Genomic DNA, 16,312 nt, shown 5'->3' with positions numbered 1-16,312 from the left:
AGAGAAAGAGAAAGAGAAAGAGAGAAAGAAAGAAAGAAAGAAAGAGAAACTCAGCCCTCTCTCACCTCTGTTCTAATAAAAAAAGGCTAGTACAATTGGGGGAAGCCAACGCTCATCCACACAAAAGGACACTTTTAAGCTGGCTGCACATCATAGAATTCTCTGCAGATTCTTTCCCTCACATTTACCAAAACCACACATGAGGTCAAATCTTAAGAGCCTCAATTTGTATGCAATCAGGCAGGCCCCTGCACTACATGGTCCTGGCAAATCTAAGGGAAATCAGACAACAAAAGCTGCAGTGTGCATGGGGTCTTTAGAAATATGAGGGTAAGAAAAAGAAAAAAAGTTTTATAGAAATTGACAGACCTGGAAAAAGTTCCATAGGAGAGAAGACATCATGTAGTCCCAGCTGCTGGATCCGGACTCCAAAGCATGCATGCCACAAGAGGATTATCGTCTCTGTTTTGAGAACACCTCGACCCAAAAAGACCACCAGAAGGGGTTCCCCACCTGCATTTTAGCAGCCTAAGATGTGGGACTGCATGCTGGGAGAGGCTTGAACCCAGACAGACTTCAAAGTAGTCGGCAGCTTTATCCTGTAGGTGTTGATCTTTTGAGGACAAAAAGGAGAATGGGGGAGGTAGCTCTAAGTCAGACTTTTATAGAGCTAACATGTCCTGTGGGTGGATATAGGGGTGGAGCTATATCATATTTATGCTGCCATGTTTGGCGTCAGGAAAAGGTTTGAACAGACAGCAGAGAAAAACCTTTTAAAAAGTCCTCAGAGTTAATGTTAGCCATGAGGACTTTCCCAGACCCAAACGGATTTACACAACCACATTAAACAACTAATTGGCCAATATCAAACTCTAGAGTGTGCAATGTAAACTCTTCACCCATTTTTTCACAGGTATATGACTATCAGAAAGATGTTATAATACTGTCTAGACATCTATTGTATTTTTTCTTATTGTGTTAACAGTGTCCCATAAATTCCAAGTTTATCCAATAAGTATAATTTGCTACCACTGTCTCCTCAAAGTTTAAAAATGGGGTCACATTACAATGTTGTTATGTAGAATACTGGGAAGTCCAGCTCTCATGACCTTGTGAGAGGACACAGTGACACAAATGGTTTTGGGGAAACTGTACAAAAAAAATTGGAAACTGGAAAATGCCCACCCAAAATGAAAGCATCATTCCTGGAGTGGAGAGGACCTTGGAAAGAGTTGAACTTAAACTATAATGATTAAAAAAATTATAACCTGTATGCCTATTTTGATAAGGTAAACCATGAAAGGGTAATGATTTGTTATTTACTTTACCTTCAAAAGAAGGTCTTTCATCTGGGTCATCCTTCCAGCATTTCTCCATAAGAATGGCTGCCTCTTTTAGGCTATTGTAACAATCCGCTGTGATACTTGGCCTTTGGCCATCTTTTACACCTAATGACAGCACCGCATTACTAAAGACATCTAAAAAACAAAAACACATATGAGCACATTTTCTTCATACCATTTATCATAGATTCTCATTTATATTGCCCAATATCGTAACACTTTTGCATTATGCAAATACGCTATGGATTTAGGAAGGAGAAGGAAATATTTAAAGCCTGACTTCAGCCAAATCTTTTGATTTCCTATTAGGACAGCTGCTAGTGTCTCCTTACTCTAATTTTGGGGTTTGTGGAGCTAGCAAAAGTCTGGGGTTCCTAACCTATGGTGCAATTCTAAATACCGTAGTTCTACAAGCATGTACACCCTGTTTGCTTAAAGAGCTATTAAACCAAAATAGAAAAACTTTATTGCAACTCACCAATTTTTAGATGTGGCGGTTGGATTGTTTTTCATTTTTTTATTCTTTTTTTTCCCCCTTTATTTTAATGGTGATCTGTCCAGTATGTTTGCTATTTGTCAAGTTGCTTTAACAGACCAAGCTGTCCATCAAAAGTGGCATGGCTGAGACAACCCATTTAACACTAACCACAATCCATTTAACACTAACAGGGGTGCCTAAAAAGGTCAGCTTTTAGTCAGTTATTTCAAACCTTTATCCCCAAAGGAAAAAAACTGTTGCTTAAAAGGTGTTAGCTAGAGTTTGGCTTTAATTTGTTAGTTAGGTCAATCTAAATTTGCCGCGTACACACAATCAGACTATCTGGCAGACAATCCGCTGGAATTTCCAGCGGAGGTCCGCCGGACTTTCTGAACAAGAGGACTTGCCCACACACGAACAGACTTTTGGCGGAAATCCGCCGGACTTTTCAAATAAACAGACTTATGCCGCGTACACACGTAGCGGACTATCCGGCGGACTTCCTGTCGGACATTCCGAACGGGTTACTTGCCCACACATGGCACTTTTCAGCGGACTAATACAGCGTACTAAGTCCTCATCAACACGAGGACAAGGTGCTTTGGGGTGGAGGGGCCGCAGGGCCCCCCTTCCCCAAAGCACCCACCCCCCCATGTTGAAGGCACGTGGCCTGGTACGGTTCAAGAGGGGGGGGGGGGGGGGCGCTCGCTTGACCCCACCCCCTTTCCTGACTGGCCGGGCTGCGTGCTTGGATAAGGGTCTGGTATGGACTTCGGGGGGACCCCCACGCTGTTTTTTTGGGGGGCTAGCACACTAACAGTGAACTTCTGGGGCGTGGCCTGGTGGGAGCCCAGGTTGAGGTTGTCTCTCTCATACCACCATAGGACTCCGTGGATGTGCGGCACCAGGGATCTTTCCTCTCTTCCTTCCAATGAACTTTTCTAATTTACTCTGTTTTGGGCTGTTAAATTTACAGCTGAAAGTGTTTTGTTATACTTGTTCAAAATCATATTTTCTGATCCTGCCAGATGATCCACTACTTGTAAAGAGAAAACACTGCATTGGAACCTCAAACAATGTTATCTACCGTGCCTAAATTTTCTCTGTGGACTACAGAACAACACCCTATGTTATGGTGATTATGGAGATTCGATTTTCTTTTGTTCCGCAACAGATAGAAGGAAAGAAAATCTCTAGATTCTGCCATCAACACAGTAAGTGTTGATGGAGGGATGCCTCCTGCAGCCCTATTGTATTTTGCCAGTGGGGGGGGCACGGGGAGCCTTACCGGCCAGCAGAACATAGTGAATATTGCTAGCAGCTATAGCAGTAATCACATGTAGAAAATCCAACAGCCTGGTTTTGCCCAAGTTGATTGATGGATGGACTTGGTTAAAATCAGCCTGCCCATACTTGGATCAAAATTTGGTCAGCTCCTGATGTACGGTGTAGGGAGAGACTATTGGCACAGTTTTTTAACCAGAAAAACAGCAGGCATTCAAAGACGGAAGGACTGCCTCCTGAATGTCCAACAGCAGCTTCTTTTCAGCACTCTGAGAGATGATTCACCTGGGATCACTTTTTAGAGAATGGGCTAGTGGAAATGTAGCCTTAGAGCCGTCATCTAGTGGTCATTCATAGGATTCATGGATACTTGCTATCTGATCTAGTTGAATATTCCCAGATAGGGTGACTTTCATCTATGAAAGGCATCTTAACTGATACTACACAAGTCGCTACATCTTTTGATGAGATTCCTCCTCTACTTTGGTCTGACTTCAGCCCTTGTACAGGCTCCTAAATAGCATCTAAGTCGAAAGGAAGTCGTAGGGCAAAGTCTTACAACTTTGCCGTCGCAGCAGCGTGAACCAAGTCTAGGGAAGATATTCTCCATACAAACACTGTATAGAAATTTAGTGATTAAAAATGCACATGCATATTTGTTTTATACTAAATATATAAAAAGCTTTGGAGAACTAAGAGGAGGTATATGACATTAAACATTTTTTTTACTGAAAAATACAATAAAGTAGATAAAAAAAAGTAGTTAGTATATTACAAAACAATAGATAACACAAACATACTTTCATAGGGTTCCTTGTTGCTTAGTATCACCCAGATAACGATTGCAAAACTGTACACATCAGATTTTTTTGTGGCTTTTTGGTTTATATCTTTGAAGTGCTCTGGTGCCATGTAGCTTATTGTTCCGCCACTGATGGCCTTAGCTGTACTATTTTTTTTGCTCCTTTGGCGACTAGTTTCCTCTTTGGTCAAAGTGCTCCATTTTTGGAAGGCTGCAACACCAAGATCTGCAATCTGTGGAAACATAATTAATGGAAACCCATCATGAAGGTTCTTGGTGTGTTTCACAGTCCAAACAGTAAGTGAGGTTAAAAGGATGTATTCAAAGGGGCATATTTATACAGCAGCGAGTTTGGCATTCATCAAACATTTACTGCAGATGAATCTTCCATGTGTTTTTTACCACTTCCCGACTGGTGAACGACAAAGTACGTCGGCAGAATGGCACGGACAGGCAAATTGGCGTGCAGGGAGGTCCATTTAAAATTGCCACCGTGCCGCTCGGGACCCCCGGGAGTCCCACTGTGGGTCCCGCGGACTCGATCGCTGCGGGGATACCCGCGATCGTCTCACGGGGAGGAAGAACAGAGAGATGCCAAAGTAAACAGCATCTCCCCGTTCTGCCTAGCAACAAGTGACACTGATCTCTACTCCCTGTGATTGGAGCAGAGATCAGTGATCTGTAAATCACAGCCACGCCCCCCACAGTTAGAAAAACGCCCCTAGGACACACTTAACCCCTACATGCCACCTCCTGGTTAACCCCTTCGCTGCCAATGTCATTTACACAGGAATCAGCACACTTGTATAGCACTGATTGCTGTATAAATGACAATGGTCCCAAAAATGTGTCAAAAATGTCCGACGTGTCCGCCATAATGTTGCAGTCACAATAAAAATCACTGATCGCTGCCATTACTAGTAAAAAAAAATGATTAATAAAAATGCCATAAAACTATCCCCTATTTTGTAAACGCTATAACTTTTGTGCCAACCAATCAATAATCGCTTATTGTAAAAATATGTAGAAGAATACGTATTGGCCTAAACTGAGGAAAAAAAGTTTTTTTATATATTTTTGGGGGATATTTATTATAGCAAAAAGTAAAAAATAAATGCTTTTTTTCAAAATTGTTGCTCTTTTTTTAGCGCAAAAAATAAAAACCGCAGAAAAAAAAACACCAAAAGAAAGCTCTATTTGTGGGGAAAAAAAGGACGTCAATTTTGTTTGGGAGGAACGTTGCACGACTGCGCAATTGTCAGTTAAAGTGTCGCAGTGCCGAATCTCAAAAAGTGTTAAGCAGTTGAAGCGAGATTAAAGCAGTTGTACTGTCATCCTGTTCAAAAATTTAAAGTCAGCAACTACAAAAAAATGTAGCTGCTGACTTATGCTGTGTACGGACAACCGAACTTTCCAGCAGACTAGGTCCGACGGACTTTTGGCAGAGTTCCGACGGACTTTCCCGAACAAACGGACTTGGCCACAGACGAACAGACTAAGTCCTTTCAAAAGTCTGTTCGTTTTAAACGTGATGACGTAAAGAGGACTAAACAAGGAAGTTCAATAGACAGTCATATTTGGTCCGTTGGACCAGCACACGGATGAACGGTTTTCCCAATTTTTAGTCCATCGGAACTGATCCCGTTGGATCTAGTCTGCCGGAAAGTCTGGTCGTGTGTACGTGGCATTACACTCACCTGCCCCAGGATCCAGCGATGTTCTCACCTGGCTGGTTTCTTCACCGGGCTTTGGTCCCTGGCACTGCCATACTTACTGTGGGCAGCCAGCTGTGACTGCTTGCAGCTTCACAGCCAGCTGCTCACTGTGTATGTGCGAGCCACACTGTGCTATCTGATTGGTCCCCTAGCTTTCTGGGACCTGTGATATGTCCCAAAAGGCTGCAGGGGAAGGAGAGGGGGGCAAACTTCTGCTCAGATCACGGCAGGGATCTTACCAGAAATGGGGGAGCAGATATCTGTCAAAACCAAGTACCCGCCTAAAAAAAAAACGTCCCCTTTTAGGTGAAGTTCCGCTTTATCCACCTGTGAATGTTTGGTAAAAGTCACATTCACTGCTTTATAAATATTCTGTGTTTTCTTTAAAGAACCTACCTTGACATGAAAATTATCATCTGCCAGAATGTTTTCTGGTTTCAGGTCCTTGTGGATCACTTTTTCGTTATGCAGATAGATCATTCCTTCGATAATTTCCAGGATAAAACGAGCTTTCAATGAAATGGGCACTTCAATCTAGATTTAAATAAGACAGGAACTACAATGAATAACTGATTAACAAATAAATATTATATATGCATACAAATGCATATGCAATAATGCATATACAATACAATACATGCAATACAACTCTATGGAAAGTGCATGACAATATCATTTGACTTTGTAGTGCTCACTACAGTTGGGTGGAACTGATGGCAGTCCTACCACTGCAGTCCTTAAAATAACTATGTAACTGCTCTCTCTGGGGGCTTCTGGTTAACCAAAAAGACCTGTTGTGAAGTTAACTTTTAAGTTAGGCAAACATGTTAGTCAACTAAAGTAATGTGCACTTATTGGCAATTGCATAATATAAAACTCCCTTGTATGATTTTTGCCTATAGGTAAGCTTATAATAAGACTTACCTATAGGTACAGTAAATATCTCCTAAACATGCACCGTTTAGGAAAAATTTACTTTTGATGCAGCCGGTGACATCACTGGCGAATGCGCTCTGAAGGAACGACATTCCAGTGCCGTAAACATGCCGTAAACAGCGACTTATTGCCGGCTCTGCCATTTATATTGCCGAAGCCCACAAACACAGAAGGGTGACCGAGTGAAGATGGAAGCGCCCTCAGCAGTGCTGCTGGGGGGCTTTTGTTTTCAGGTAAGTCTGTCATAATGTGCTAGTATGCGATGCACATAGGTTAAGGAAAAGAAATGTCAACTTGTAATCTAAAAAGAGGCTTGGCTTAAATTGAACTCTGGATTTGATAATGCTTTGAGGGGGGAAATGGCGTTAGGAGAAGGAACTTTGGTTATATACTAATGCAAAGTATGACCAAAAGAGAGGACAAAGGCATTTACCAGTGTTTTTTGTTTTGTTTTTCTGAAAATTATTTCTACTCACTACTTTGGTCATATGTATGAAAAAACAGTCAGGGTCCTGATTGAATTATAAATAGTTTTAGTCTGTATATGATGTTTTTGACAATATGAAAGTTGATATTAGAACACGTGTCAAAACACAAGGCCTGCGGGCCGAATCTGGCCCTCCAGGCCAATTCATTGGCCCCCAAACCTCTCCTGCAGGTGCGGCACCCTCTCGTCTCTGCTCCAACCTTGTCTCAGCAATTGACAGCAAACTACTCCTACAGATCTTGCTCCTGTATGCAGTCAAAGCACCCCCCTCACCTCCGCCTCTCCTGGTCTCAGTCTTCAGCTGACTCCAGACCTCCTATGGTCCTCCTCCGGGCCCTGCACTTTCAGCTTCCCTGCTCTGCCCCCAGCTTATTCTTGCTAGCAGCACAAGGTAAGGGAGGTGTACAGTGATATGTAAGTGGTGGGCGAGCTCTTGACATTTGATTTAAAGGTGTGGAGGGGGGGGGGGGGCTCTGGACATCTAGTCTTACAGATGCAACTGGCCCTTTCAGGGCAACCATAGTGCTGATGTGGCCTGCAATTAAATTGAGTTTGACACTCCTGTATTAGGAATATTGTATTGTTACATTCAGTGTGGATATTATTGTTTCTTTAAGATTTTCCTATGCTGTATTTAACAGTTATATAAAACAAAAACATCCATTTTACTTGGAATTACATGATATGTGATTTCCACTGAAGGCAACCTTTGCTTATGCCTTTTTTTTTATCATATGCACAGTTAAATTGTCCACCTTTGTGAAAGCTTTAATTTAAAGTGAAAAACTTAAAGCAAATCTTTTTTTTTTTTTTTTATCGTTTTCGATAAAGTAAGGAAGGGTTGTAACCCCCACCAATTTTTTTTTATGCCATCTTTGTCCTATTAGAGAGATTCACTTACTGTACCATAGTGAGAAAAAGGAAGTGAGTAGAAAACCCTCCAGAGAACTCAATATTATTAACATATATGTGATCTTTTCTTTTGCTGCTACCATATGTACTTATGTATACTAATTGTTAAAATTCAACAAATTTGAAAAGAAAACCCAGAGTGAGGGAATCCCTAGTTGTCACCTGAACTAGTGTCCCTATTGGAAAATTGCACCTCTATTTCTATTCTAGTGTGAATCCTCTTAACCTCCCTGGCGGTAATCCCGAGTCTGGCTCAGGTTGGGATTTCAGTACCACGAGCGGTAACCCCGAGCCAGACTCGGGATCGCATCGCTGGATACAGGGAGGACACAGGGAGAGTTACTTACCTTGTCCCCTGGATCCAGCGATGTCCTCGGTGCTGTGTGATTGAGCTGTCCTCCGATTCACACAGTGCCCAAATGCCGCCGAGTTTCGTTCCCTGCGACGTTACGGCACACGGGAGCAGAGATCGGCGCCAAATTCAAAAAAGTAAAAACACACAAAACACCTACAGAACTGTAATCTTACAGATTACAGTACTGTATAAAAAAAATGACACACCCCCTTTGTCCCTAGTGGTCTGTGCAGTGCCCTGCATGCACTTTTATATTATAAATACTGCTTTTTCTGCCTGGAATTTGGAGATTGCCCATAGCAACCAAAAACTGTCCCTTTATGTCAAAAGTGATTTTAGACCAACTAGAAAACAGCGATAATAAATTATAATCACTTGCAGAATTGAGCGATAGCGATTTGTGGGGAAATTCTATATTATATAGTTTATATTATAAACTTTATCATACCCGGGATGTCTGCTAGACTCTGGTTTGAACAGATTTAAGAGAGTTATTCCTAAGAATTACAGGACTACAATATAAAACGCCAAATTTCCATGCAAAATAATTGTACCGCTTTCAGCACCTAAAACCAGAATTAATCATACCGCCAGGGAGGTTAAAGGCAGCAATAAAAATCTGACAGATGTTCTAATCTGTCCCCACTATATCAGAAATTTTTAAAAAGTGCCTTTTGCCATTTAGAGATTATGAAAAATTTGGTTTGTGAGCACTCATTTTATGTTAAAGTGGTTGTAAACCCTTTTTTTGGAGTTTTACCTATAGGTAAGCCTAGAATAAGGCTTACCTATAGGTACTGGAACTGTCTCCTAAACGTGCGCCGGAGATATTTCACGTGTAGTATGCTGATGTCATCATTGGCGCATGCCGTGAGGAAACGGACCACTGTGCCGTTTTGTTCCCGCAGTGTGTGTCATGACCGACGGCTCCCGCGCGCATGTTTCGGGACTCCGGCCAGTCACAGAGCCGGAGTCCGTGGCTCCGGAAGGAAGAGGGGCAAAGATGGGCGCGGCCTGCTCAGGGGACAGCACGGGCTTCGTTTGCAGGTAAGTGTCGTATAATTGGCTAGTATGAGATGCATACTAGCCCATTATGCCTTTCATTTGCAGGCCTTGCCGAGAGCAAAAGAAGAAGAAAAAGAAAAAGAAATTACAACTTATTACCATAATGATGCCTTATGTTGTGACTTAATAAAAGGTAAACCAGCGATTTTGCAACAAAAATCCAATCATCTACTTATTAGTTTCAAATACCAATCTGTGCCATACCTGCTTCTTTAAGACATTTAGTAAATTTCCCTTTGACATGTACTCAATCACCAAAGAGTAGTTGCCATCTTCCAAGATAACACCAAGCAGCTTTACAACTCGCTCATGATTCAGCTTACACATTATTCTTCCTTCTTGAATAAGATCATTTTTGTACCTAAAATACAACAATATAATGCATAATTTCTCAGTGAGAAATATAAACATGAACATCACAGACAAACATAAAACACTGATTATCTCTGCTATGTTGCTGCGTTTGTGCTCTTCTATTCCCTGTATATAATAATATTAGAAATGCATTCGCCAAAGTTGTGATGTATGCAAGGTAGTAACCCATATCTAATTTAATTTCAGATCACTGCTTCTAGACCCCTTAACCATGTCTGCCCTGGAAGGTTTTACCCCCTTAATGACCAGGCCATTTTTTGCGATAATGTACTGAATTACTTTAACTGACAATTACGTGACGCTGTACCCAAATAAAACTCATGTCCTTTAGACATATGCGGTTCGTTTCAAATGAAAATTCTGACAAATTTTCGTTATTCGTGAATTTGGATAAATCAGACATCATTAGAATAGTACCGAATTAAAAAAAAAAAAAAAAAAATCTTTTTCGAATAGTTCCAAAGAGAATAAAATAGAATAGAAAATAAAGGAATAGAATAGAAAAAAATCTATTCTATTATTTTATTTTCTATTCTGTTTTATTCTTTTTGAAAATTTGAAAACTATTCTAGATTTGAAAACGAATAAACAAAACAAATCCCGAAAATTTATTAAACAAATTTAACTAAACAAATTTATGTAAATAACGAATCAAAACAAAAAAAGAAAATGTAAAAAATCGAATTTCTTCATCAATTTAGGTTAATATGTATTCTGCTACATATTTTTGGTAAAAAAATCCCAATAAATGTATATTGATTGGTTTGTGCAAAAGTTATCTTTTGTCTCCCCTGTCAGAACTGCAATCTGCCTGGTTTACATAGGCAGAGCGCCGTTCTGCCTCTCTCAGGAACGATTGTGGGTGGCAGGTGGACATCGGGCCTGCCGGACCCGCTGATTGGCTCCCCCTCTGTCCAATCCGCGCGCAATCACGCCTCCGGCAGCGCGTGCCCTGCAGTGACTATTGCACAAAATGATGTACATGTACGTGATTTTGCACAATAGTCAACCTGCTGCATTGCATGTATGTTAGGTGGTCAGCAAGTGGTTAATGGATTGAATAAGCCCACTTGTATGGTCAGCTCCACTAATGTTATCAACTAAAGAATATACATCAAACCAGATTAGAATGACAAAGAATGGTCTCTGAGGCCGCGTACACACGCGGGGACTGTTCGCTCAACTTTGTTCGTCAAACAGTTTCAGCGGACAGTCCGCTCAAAATTAGCATGGACGGACTTGGCCACACACGACGAACGAACAGTCCGCTGAAACCGTGCGCGATGACGTGAACGGCACGTACGACGGGACTAGAAAACGACGTTCTATACACTGCAATGCAACCTTCGGCGTGTAAATTCTTTCTGAGCATGCGCGAGACTTAGTTTGACGAAAAAGCCTACACACGGGCGGACTGTCCACTCAAACCAAGTTTCAGCGGACAGTTTTACGGAATTTCCGAAAAACTTTGTTCGTCAGACTGTCCGCTGAAACTGTCCACTGAAGCCCACACACGAGCGGACTGTCCGCCGAAACACTGTTCAGCGGACAAAGTTGAGCGAACAGTCCCCGCGTGTGTACGCGGCCTTAGAGATAAAACGCAATACAGCTTAATACATCATTCATATTAATATTTTTTTCTCAAACTAGATCCATAGGAAACCATTCTAAATGGACTTTACTGTGTTTCTGCAAAAAAACAAACAACAAAAAAACAAAACACATACACGTGAAGGGTTAGGCTAAGTTTAGGTTTGCAACAAAACTGCTGAGCCTGTAAAAAGGGTTTTTGGTTGGATCGCTTTTTAGAGGCGTTTGACTGGCAGTGAGGAGATGATGTGATGCCTCCTTGTCCTCCGTTTTAACCCTGTAATTGCGGTACCTAGGTGCCGCAATCGCATGCATTGCATGAGATTGTGGGTTATTGTCGACACTTCCCTATTGGCTAGAATGGGTCACATTTGTAAAACATTTTCAGTCAACCAGACTGCCATCATCTCCAGTCAAGAGGAGATTACTGCTCAAGTATGTGGCAGAGCTAGTAATGAAGGGGGCAATATTGGAAGCTCCAATTTCCCAAAGTGGAAGGGGGTATTACTCCCCTCTGTTCCTGGTAAGGAAAAAGACAGGTGACTTACCGCCTGTTATGGACCTAAAGAGACTCAACAGAAGCATTCAAGTAGAAGCCTTCAAAATGGAGAGCCTACAATTAAATTTGTTAGGTGTAAACTTACGAGATTGGATACTTTCCGTAGATTTATTGGGTGCTTATCTACACGTGCCCATACACCCTCCACTTTTCAAAAGTATCTGCTCATGTTCGACTCGAACATTGCCTGTTCGCCTGTTCAGCGAGTGAACAATTTGGGCTGTTGGCAGCAAATTCGAAAAGCCGGAACACCCTGTACAAGTCTATGGGAGAAATCTAAAGTGCTAATTTTAAAGGCTAATATGCAAGTTACTGTCTTAAATAGTGTTTGGGGACCTATGTCCTGCCCCAGGGGACATGGATCAATGCAAAAAAAAGTTTTAAAAACGGCCGTTTTTTCAGGAGCAGTGATTTTAATAATGATTAAAGTGAAACAATAAAAGTGTAATATTCCTTTAAATTTCACACCTGGGGGGGTGTCTATAGTATGCCTGTGAGGGGGCGCATGTTTCCCGGGCTTAGAACTGTCCCTGCACAAAGTGTCATTTCGCAAGGAAAAGGAAAAAAAGTCTTTTAAAATCACGTTGAATTGTCGGCTCCCGTAATACAGAGTGTTCTCTGTATTACGGAGCACAATTCATTCATTGATAAAAAAAAAAAGCGTTTCCCCTAAATTCAATTACCAGGCCCTTCAGGTCTGGTATGGATATTAAGGGGAACCCCACATCAAATTAAAAAAAAATTGCAGTGGGGGTCCCCCTAAAAATCCATACCAGACCTGGTGGCCTGGTACGGTTCAGGAGCTCTCTCGTCCCCCCCTCTCTCGTCCCCCCCTCTTTTCCTGCGGCCTGCCAGGTTGCATGCTCGGATAAAGGGTCTGGTATGGATTTTTAGGGGGACCCCCGGGGCAATTTTTTTTTAATTTGATGCAGGGTTCCCCTTAATATCCATACCAGACCTGAAGGGCCTAGTAATTAAATTTAGGGGAACCCCCACGCTTTTTTTTTTTTTTTTTTTTTTTTTTTTATCAATGAATGAATTGTGCTCCGTAATACAGAGAACACTCATTGAGTGTTCTCTGTATTACGGGAGCCGACAATTCAAAGTGATTTTAAAAGACTTTTTTTCCTTGCGAAATTACACTTTGTGCAGGGACAGTTCTAAGCACGGGAAATATGCGCCCCTTCACAGGCATACTATCGACACCCCCCAGGTACGAAATTTAAAGGAATATTACACTTTTATTGTTTCACTTTAATCATTATTAAAATCACTGCTCCTGAAAAAAACGTCGTTTTTAAAACTTTTGTTTTGCATTGGTCCATGTCTCCTGGGGCAGGACCCAGGTCCCCAAACACTTTTTAGGACAGTAACTTGCATATTAGCCTTTAAAATTAGCACTTTAGATTTTGAACATTCGAGTCCCATAGACTTTAATAGGGTTCTAAAGTTCACATGAAGTTTAGGTCTGTTCGCAGGTTCTGGTGCGAACCGAACAGGGGGGTGCTCGGCTCATTATTATATTTTATTATGCACGTATTTATGAGACGTGTTTAACGTTTGCAGCTTGATAGTGGCATATAGTTAGCAGTGAGCTTTTTAAGGCTCGCAGGATTTTTTTTTTTTTTTTTTATTAGAAATTATTCATCAGCTACAGTCTCTTTCAGGAAGATCGAAAGTCTATTAGTGATTCCCCATGGGGGGAGAAGAGGCCAGATGGCTTCATCCCGCACCATCGCATCTTGGTTGGTCAAGACAATCAAGAAAGCTTACGACAATCAGAATTTGCAGGTACCCGGAGGCATCAGGGCTCATTCAACAAGGGCAGTGGCAGCTTCCTGGGCAGCGTATTGCAGCGTGTCTCCCGAGACAATTTGCAGGGCAGCAATCTGGTCCTCCAGGCATACTTTCACGTCCCACTATAGAGTGGACTCGGCTCAGTTATCAACGGTAGATTTTGGAAGAGCCGTTGTTCGAGCCAATTCTTCAGCTATATAATAAACACTACTACTACACTACTAACTTGCACCCACCTGATTGGCGAGTTATTTCCCAGTATGTGCTGCCATGATACGTCAGGAAAACTGAAAATTGTATACTCCCCTTTCCGTAATTTTCCTTTCCTGACGCATCTCCATGGCAGCACACAGCATCCCACCCCTTCTTTAGGATGATAGTTGCAGAGAATGAAGTGGAGTGCCTCTCCTTCAAATTTATAGCTAACCAATCCTGTCAGGTTGTGGGGGCAGAGTCATGACCCAGTGTGTGCTGCCATAGAGATGCGTCAGGAAAGGAAAATGACAGAAAGGTGAGTATACAATTTTCAGTTTAAGCCCTTGTACACACGGTCGGACATTCCGACGGAAAATGTCCGATTGGACCGTGTTGTCGGATAATCCAACTGTGTGTGGGCTCCATCGGACTGTTTCCATCAGAATATCCGACGGACAAAGTTTTAGAGCTGGGCTATAAAACTTTTCCGACAACATGATCCGATCGGACTTTGTCCGGCTGTGTGTAGAGAATTCCAATTGGACAAAGTGCCACGCATGCTCAGATCAAATTCCTAGACCAAAGCTATTGGCTACTAGCCTGAACGTAGTCCCGTCGTTACAAAATAACATCATCACGTTACGTACGATCGGATTTTCCGACAACTTTGTCCGACCGTGTGTATGCAACACAAGTTTCGGACAAAATCCGTCGGACAAAATCTGAAGGATTTTGTTGTCGGAATGTCCTAACGTGTGTACAAGGGCTTACAGGGGTTCTACATTCCCTGCTAAAAAAAAAAAAAAAAAATATTTTCTGCTGTCCGTGTCCCAACATTTTCTGTCCAACTGTCACCAGTACAGAAAAGAAGCCTTTTTCTACTCTAGGCTTTAAATGAAAAAAAATTGTTGGATTATGTATTGCAAAATAAAAAGGTACAGATTAAGGCAACATGTTTAATTTTTCTAATATAAAAACATGAGTTGTTACTTACCATTCTTGTTTACACCCTGTAAACACAGTTTTCAGGACAACCAGGCGATGCACTTTATGGCAGCACAGGTACACTTTTCCAAAACCCCCACAGTCAATTTCTTTCTTGTCCAATAGTTCATCGGAACGCATATGAATATCATCAAGAGACATATCTGCAGAATTAGCCACCTTGTCCATCTGATAAATAGTACTTCTTTAACAACCTATAAAGAACAGAAAAAAATAAGGCTTTAAATGTGCTTTGGAAAGGTCACCTACAGTATCTCACAAAAGTGAGTACACCCCTCACATTTTTGTAAATATTTTATTCTATCTTTTCATGATAGATTTATTATAGATATTGCACAACTGCTCGCCACCATAGCCACTCTAGAAGACTCACACAAACAATCCCCTGACGACACAGTCCACTTGAACCTTACTAATGCCAGAAGAGACCTCCTGCAAATGTTTGCGGAGCGCTCCTCCACAGCAAGAGATAAAGGGCGTTTCACCCATTATTCCCAAGTCAACAAGTGCGGGAGACACCCAGCGAATACCTTACAACCCCAGCAACTTCGGAAACCCATTACTTTTATTCATTCTTCCTCTAGGGGTACGATACAGAACAACCTGGCCATAGCCGAAGAATTTTGCCACTATTACTCCTCCCTTTACAACCTTCCCCCTCAGACGCCTCCATCCATATCCCAACCCGGTAATCCGACACAGGATCTGATCTCATATGTACAGGAAACCACTCTTCCGACCATTCCGGTTTCGGATTCGGTGGACTTAGAATAAGCCCTATTAGACACCAACTTTCAATTGGCCATAAAGAGTCTTAAAATTGGGAAAAGCCCTGGCCTTGACGGGTTCACTTCATGTTTCTATAAAACGTTTGCCCCCCAACTAACTCCCCTACTGACGTAAAGCCTTTAATGCCATTGATTGCCCCTTCCCCTACCTTACTCCAAGCCCAAATAGTGGTCATACCGAAAGCGGGCAAGGACCCCTCCCTATGTTCCAAACATAGGCCGATATCCCTCCTGAACATAGATCTGAAACTGTATGCCAAGATCCTGGCAAACCGCCTCTCCCCCTTACTACCTGAGATAATACATAGAGATCAGGTGGGGTTTGTCCCCAGACATGAAGCCAGGGACAACACAACCAAAACTATCCACCTCATAGCATACGCCCAACGTAACCATATCCCAACTTGCCTTCTCTCTTCTGACGCGGAAAAAGCCTTTGATAGGGTGAGCTGGCCTTTTCTCCAAGCTCAGATTGGCCTAGGCCCAAAAATGCACTCATGTATTATGTATCTTTGCTCAAAGCCCTCTGCTACGATCTTGGTGAACGGCATTCAATCACACAAGCTTACGATTGCCAATGGCACCAGGCAAGGCTGCCCCCTTTCTCCACTTTTGTTTGCCCTTGT

At 42.0% G+C, this 16,312-nt stretch overlaps 1 protein-coding gene across 1 annotated transcript in view; it reads right to left on the bottom strand.

The window, feature by feature from the left end:
- Positions 1-16,312, bottom strand: part of RIPK1 (receptor interacting serine/threonine kinase 1) — a 67,678-nt gene that overhangs the window by 35,874 nt on the left and 15,492 nt on the right. The window contains exons 2-6 of the mRNA XM_077492111.1: positions 14,888-15,092; positions 9,582-9,738; positions 6,019-6,156; positions 3,906-4,140; positions 1,329-1,478 (exon numbers count right to left, since the gene is read on the bottom strand). Coding sequence (XP_077348237.1) covers positions 1,329-1,478; positions 3,906-4,140; positions 6,019-6,156; positions 9,582-9,738; positions 14,888-15,066 — 859 coding nt within the window. The 5' untranslated portion in view covers positions 15,067-15,092. The remainder of the gene's footprint in view (positions 1-1,328; positions 1,479-3,905; positions 4,141-6,018; positions 6,157-9,581; positions 9,739-14,887; positions 15,093-16,312) is intronic.

This window comes from Lithobates pipiens, unplaced genomic scaffold (assembly GCF_037356315.1).
Source record: "Lithobates pipiens isolate NorthernLeopardFrog02 unplaced genomic scaffold, aLitPip1_a1.2 Scaffold_19, whole genome shotgun sequence".
Lineage (NCBI taxonomy): Eukaryota > Metazoa > Chordata > Amphibia > Anura > Ranidae > Lithobates > Lithobates pipiens.
This window is presented reverse-complemented; position numbering and strand designations above follow the sequence as displayed.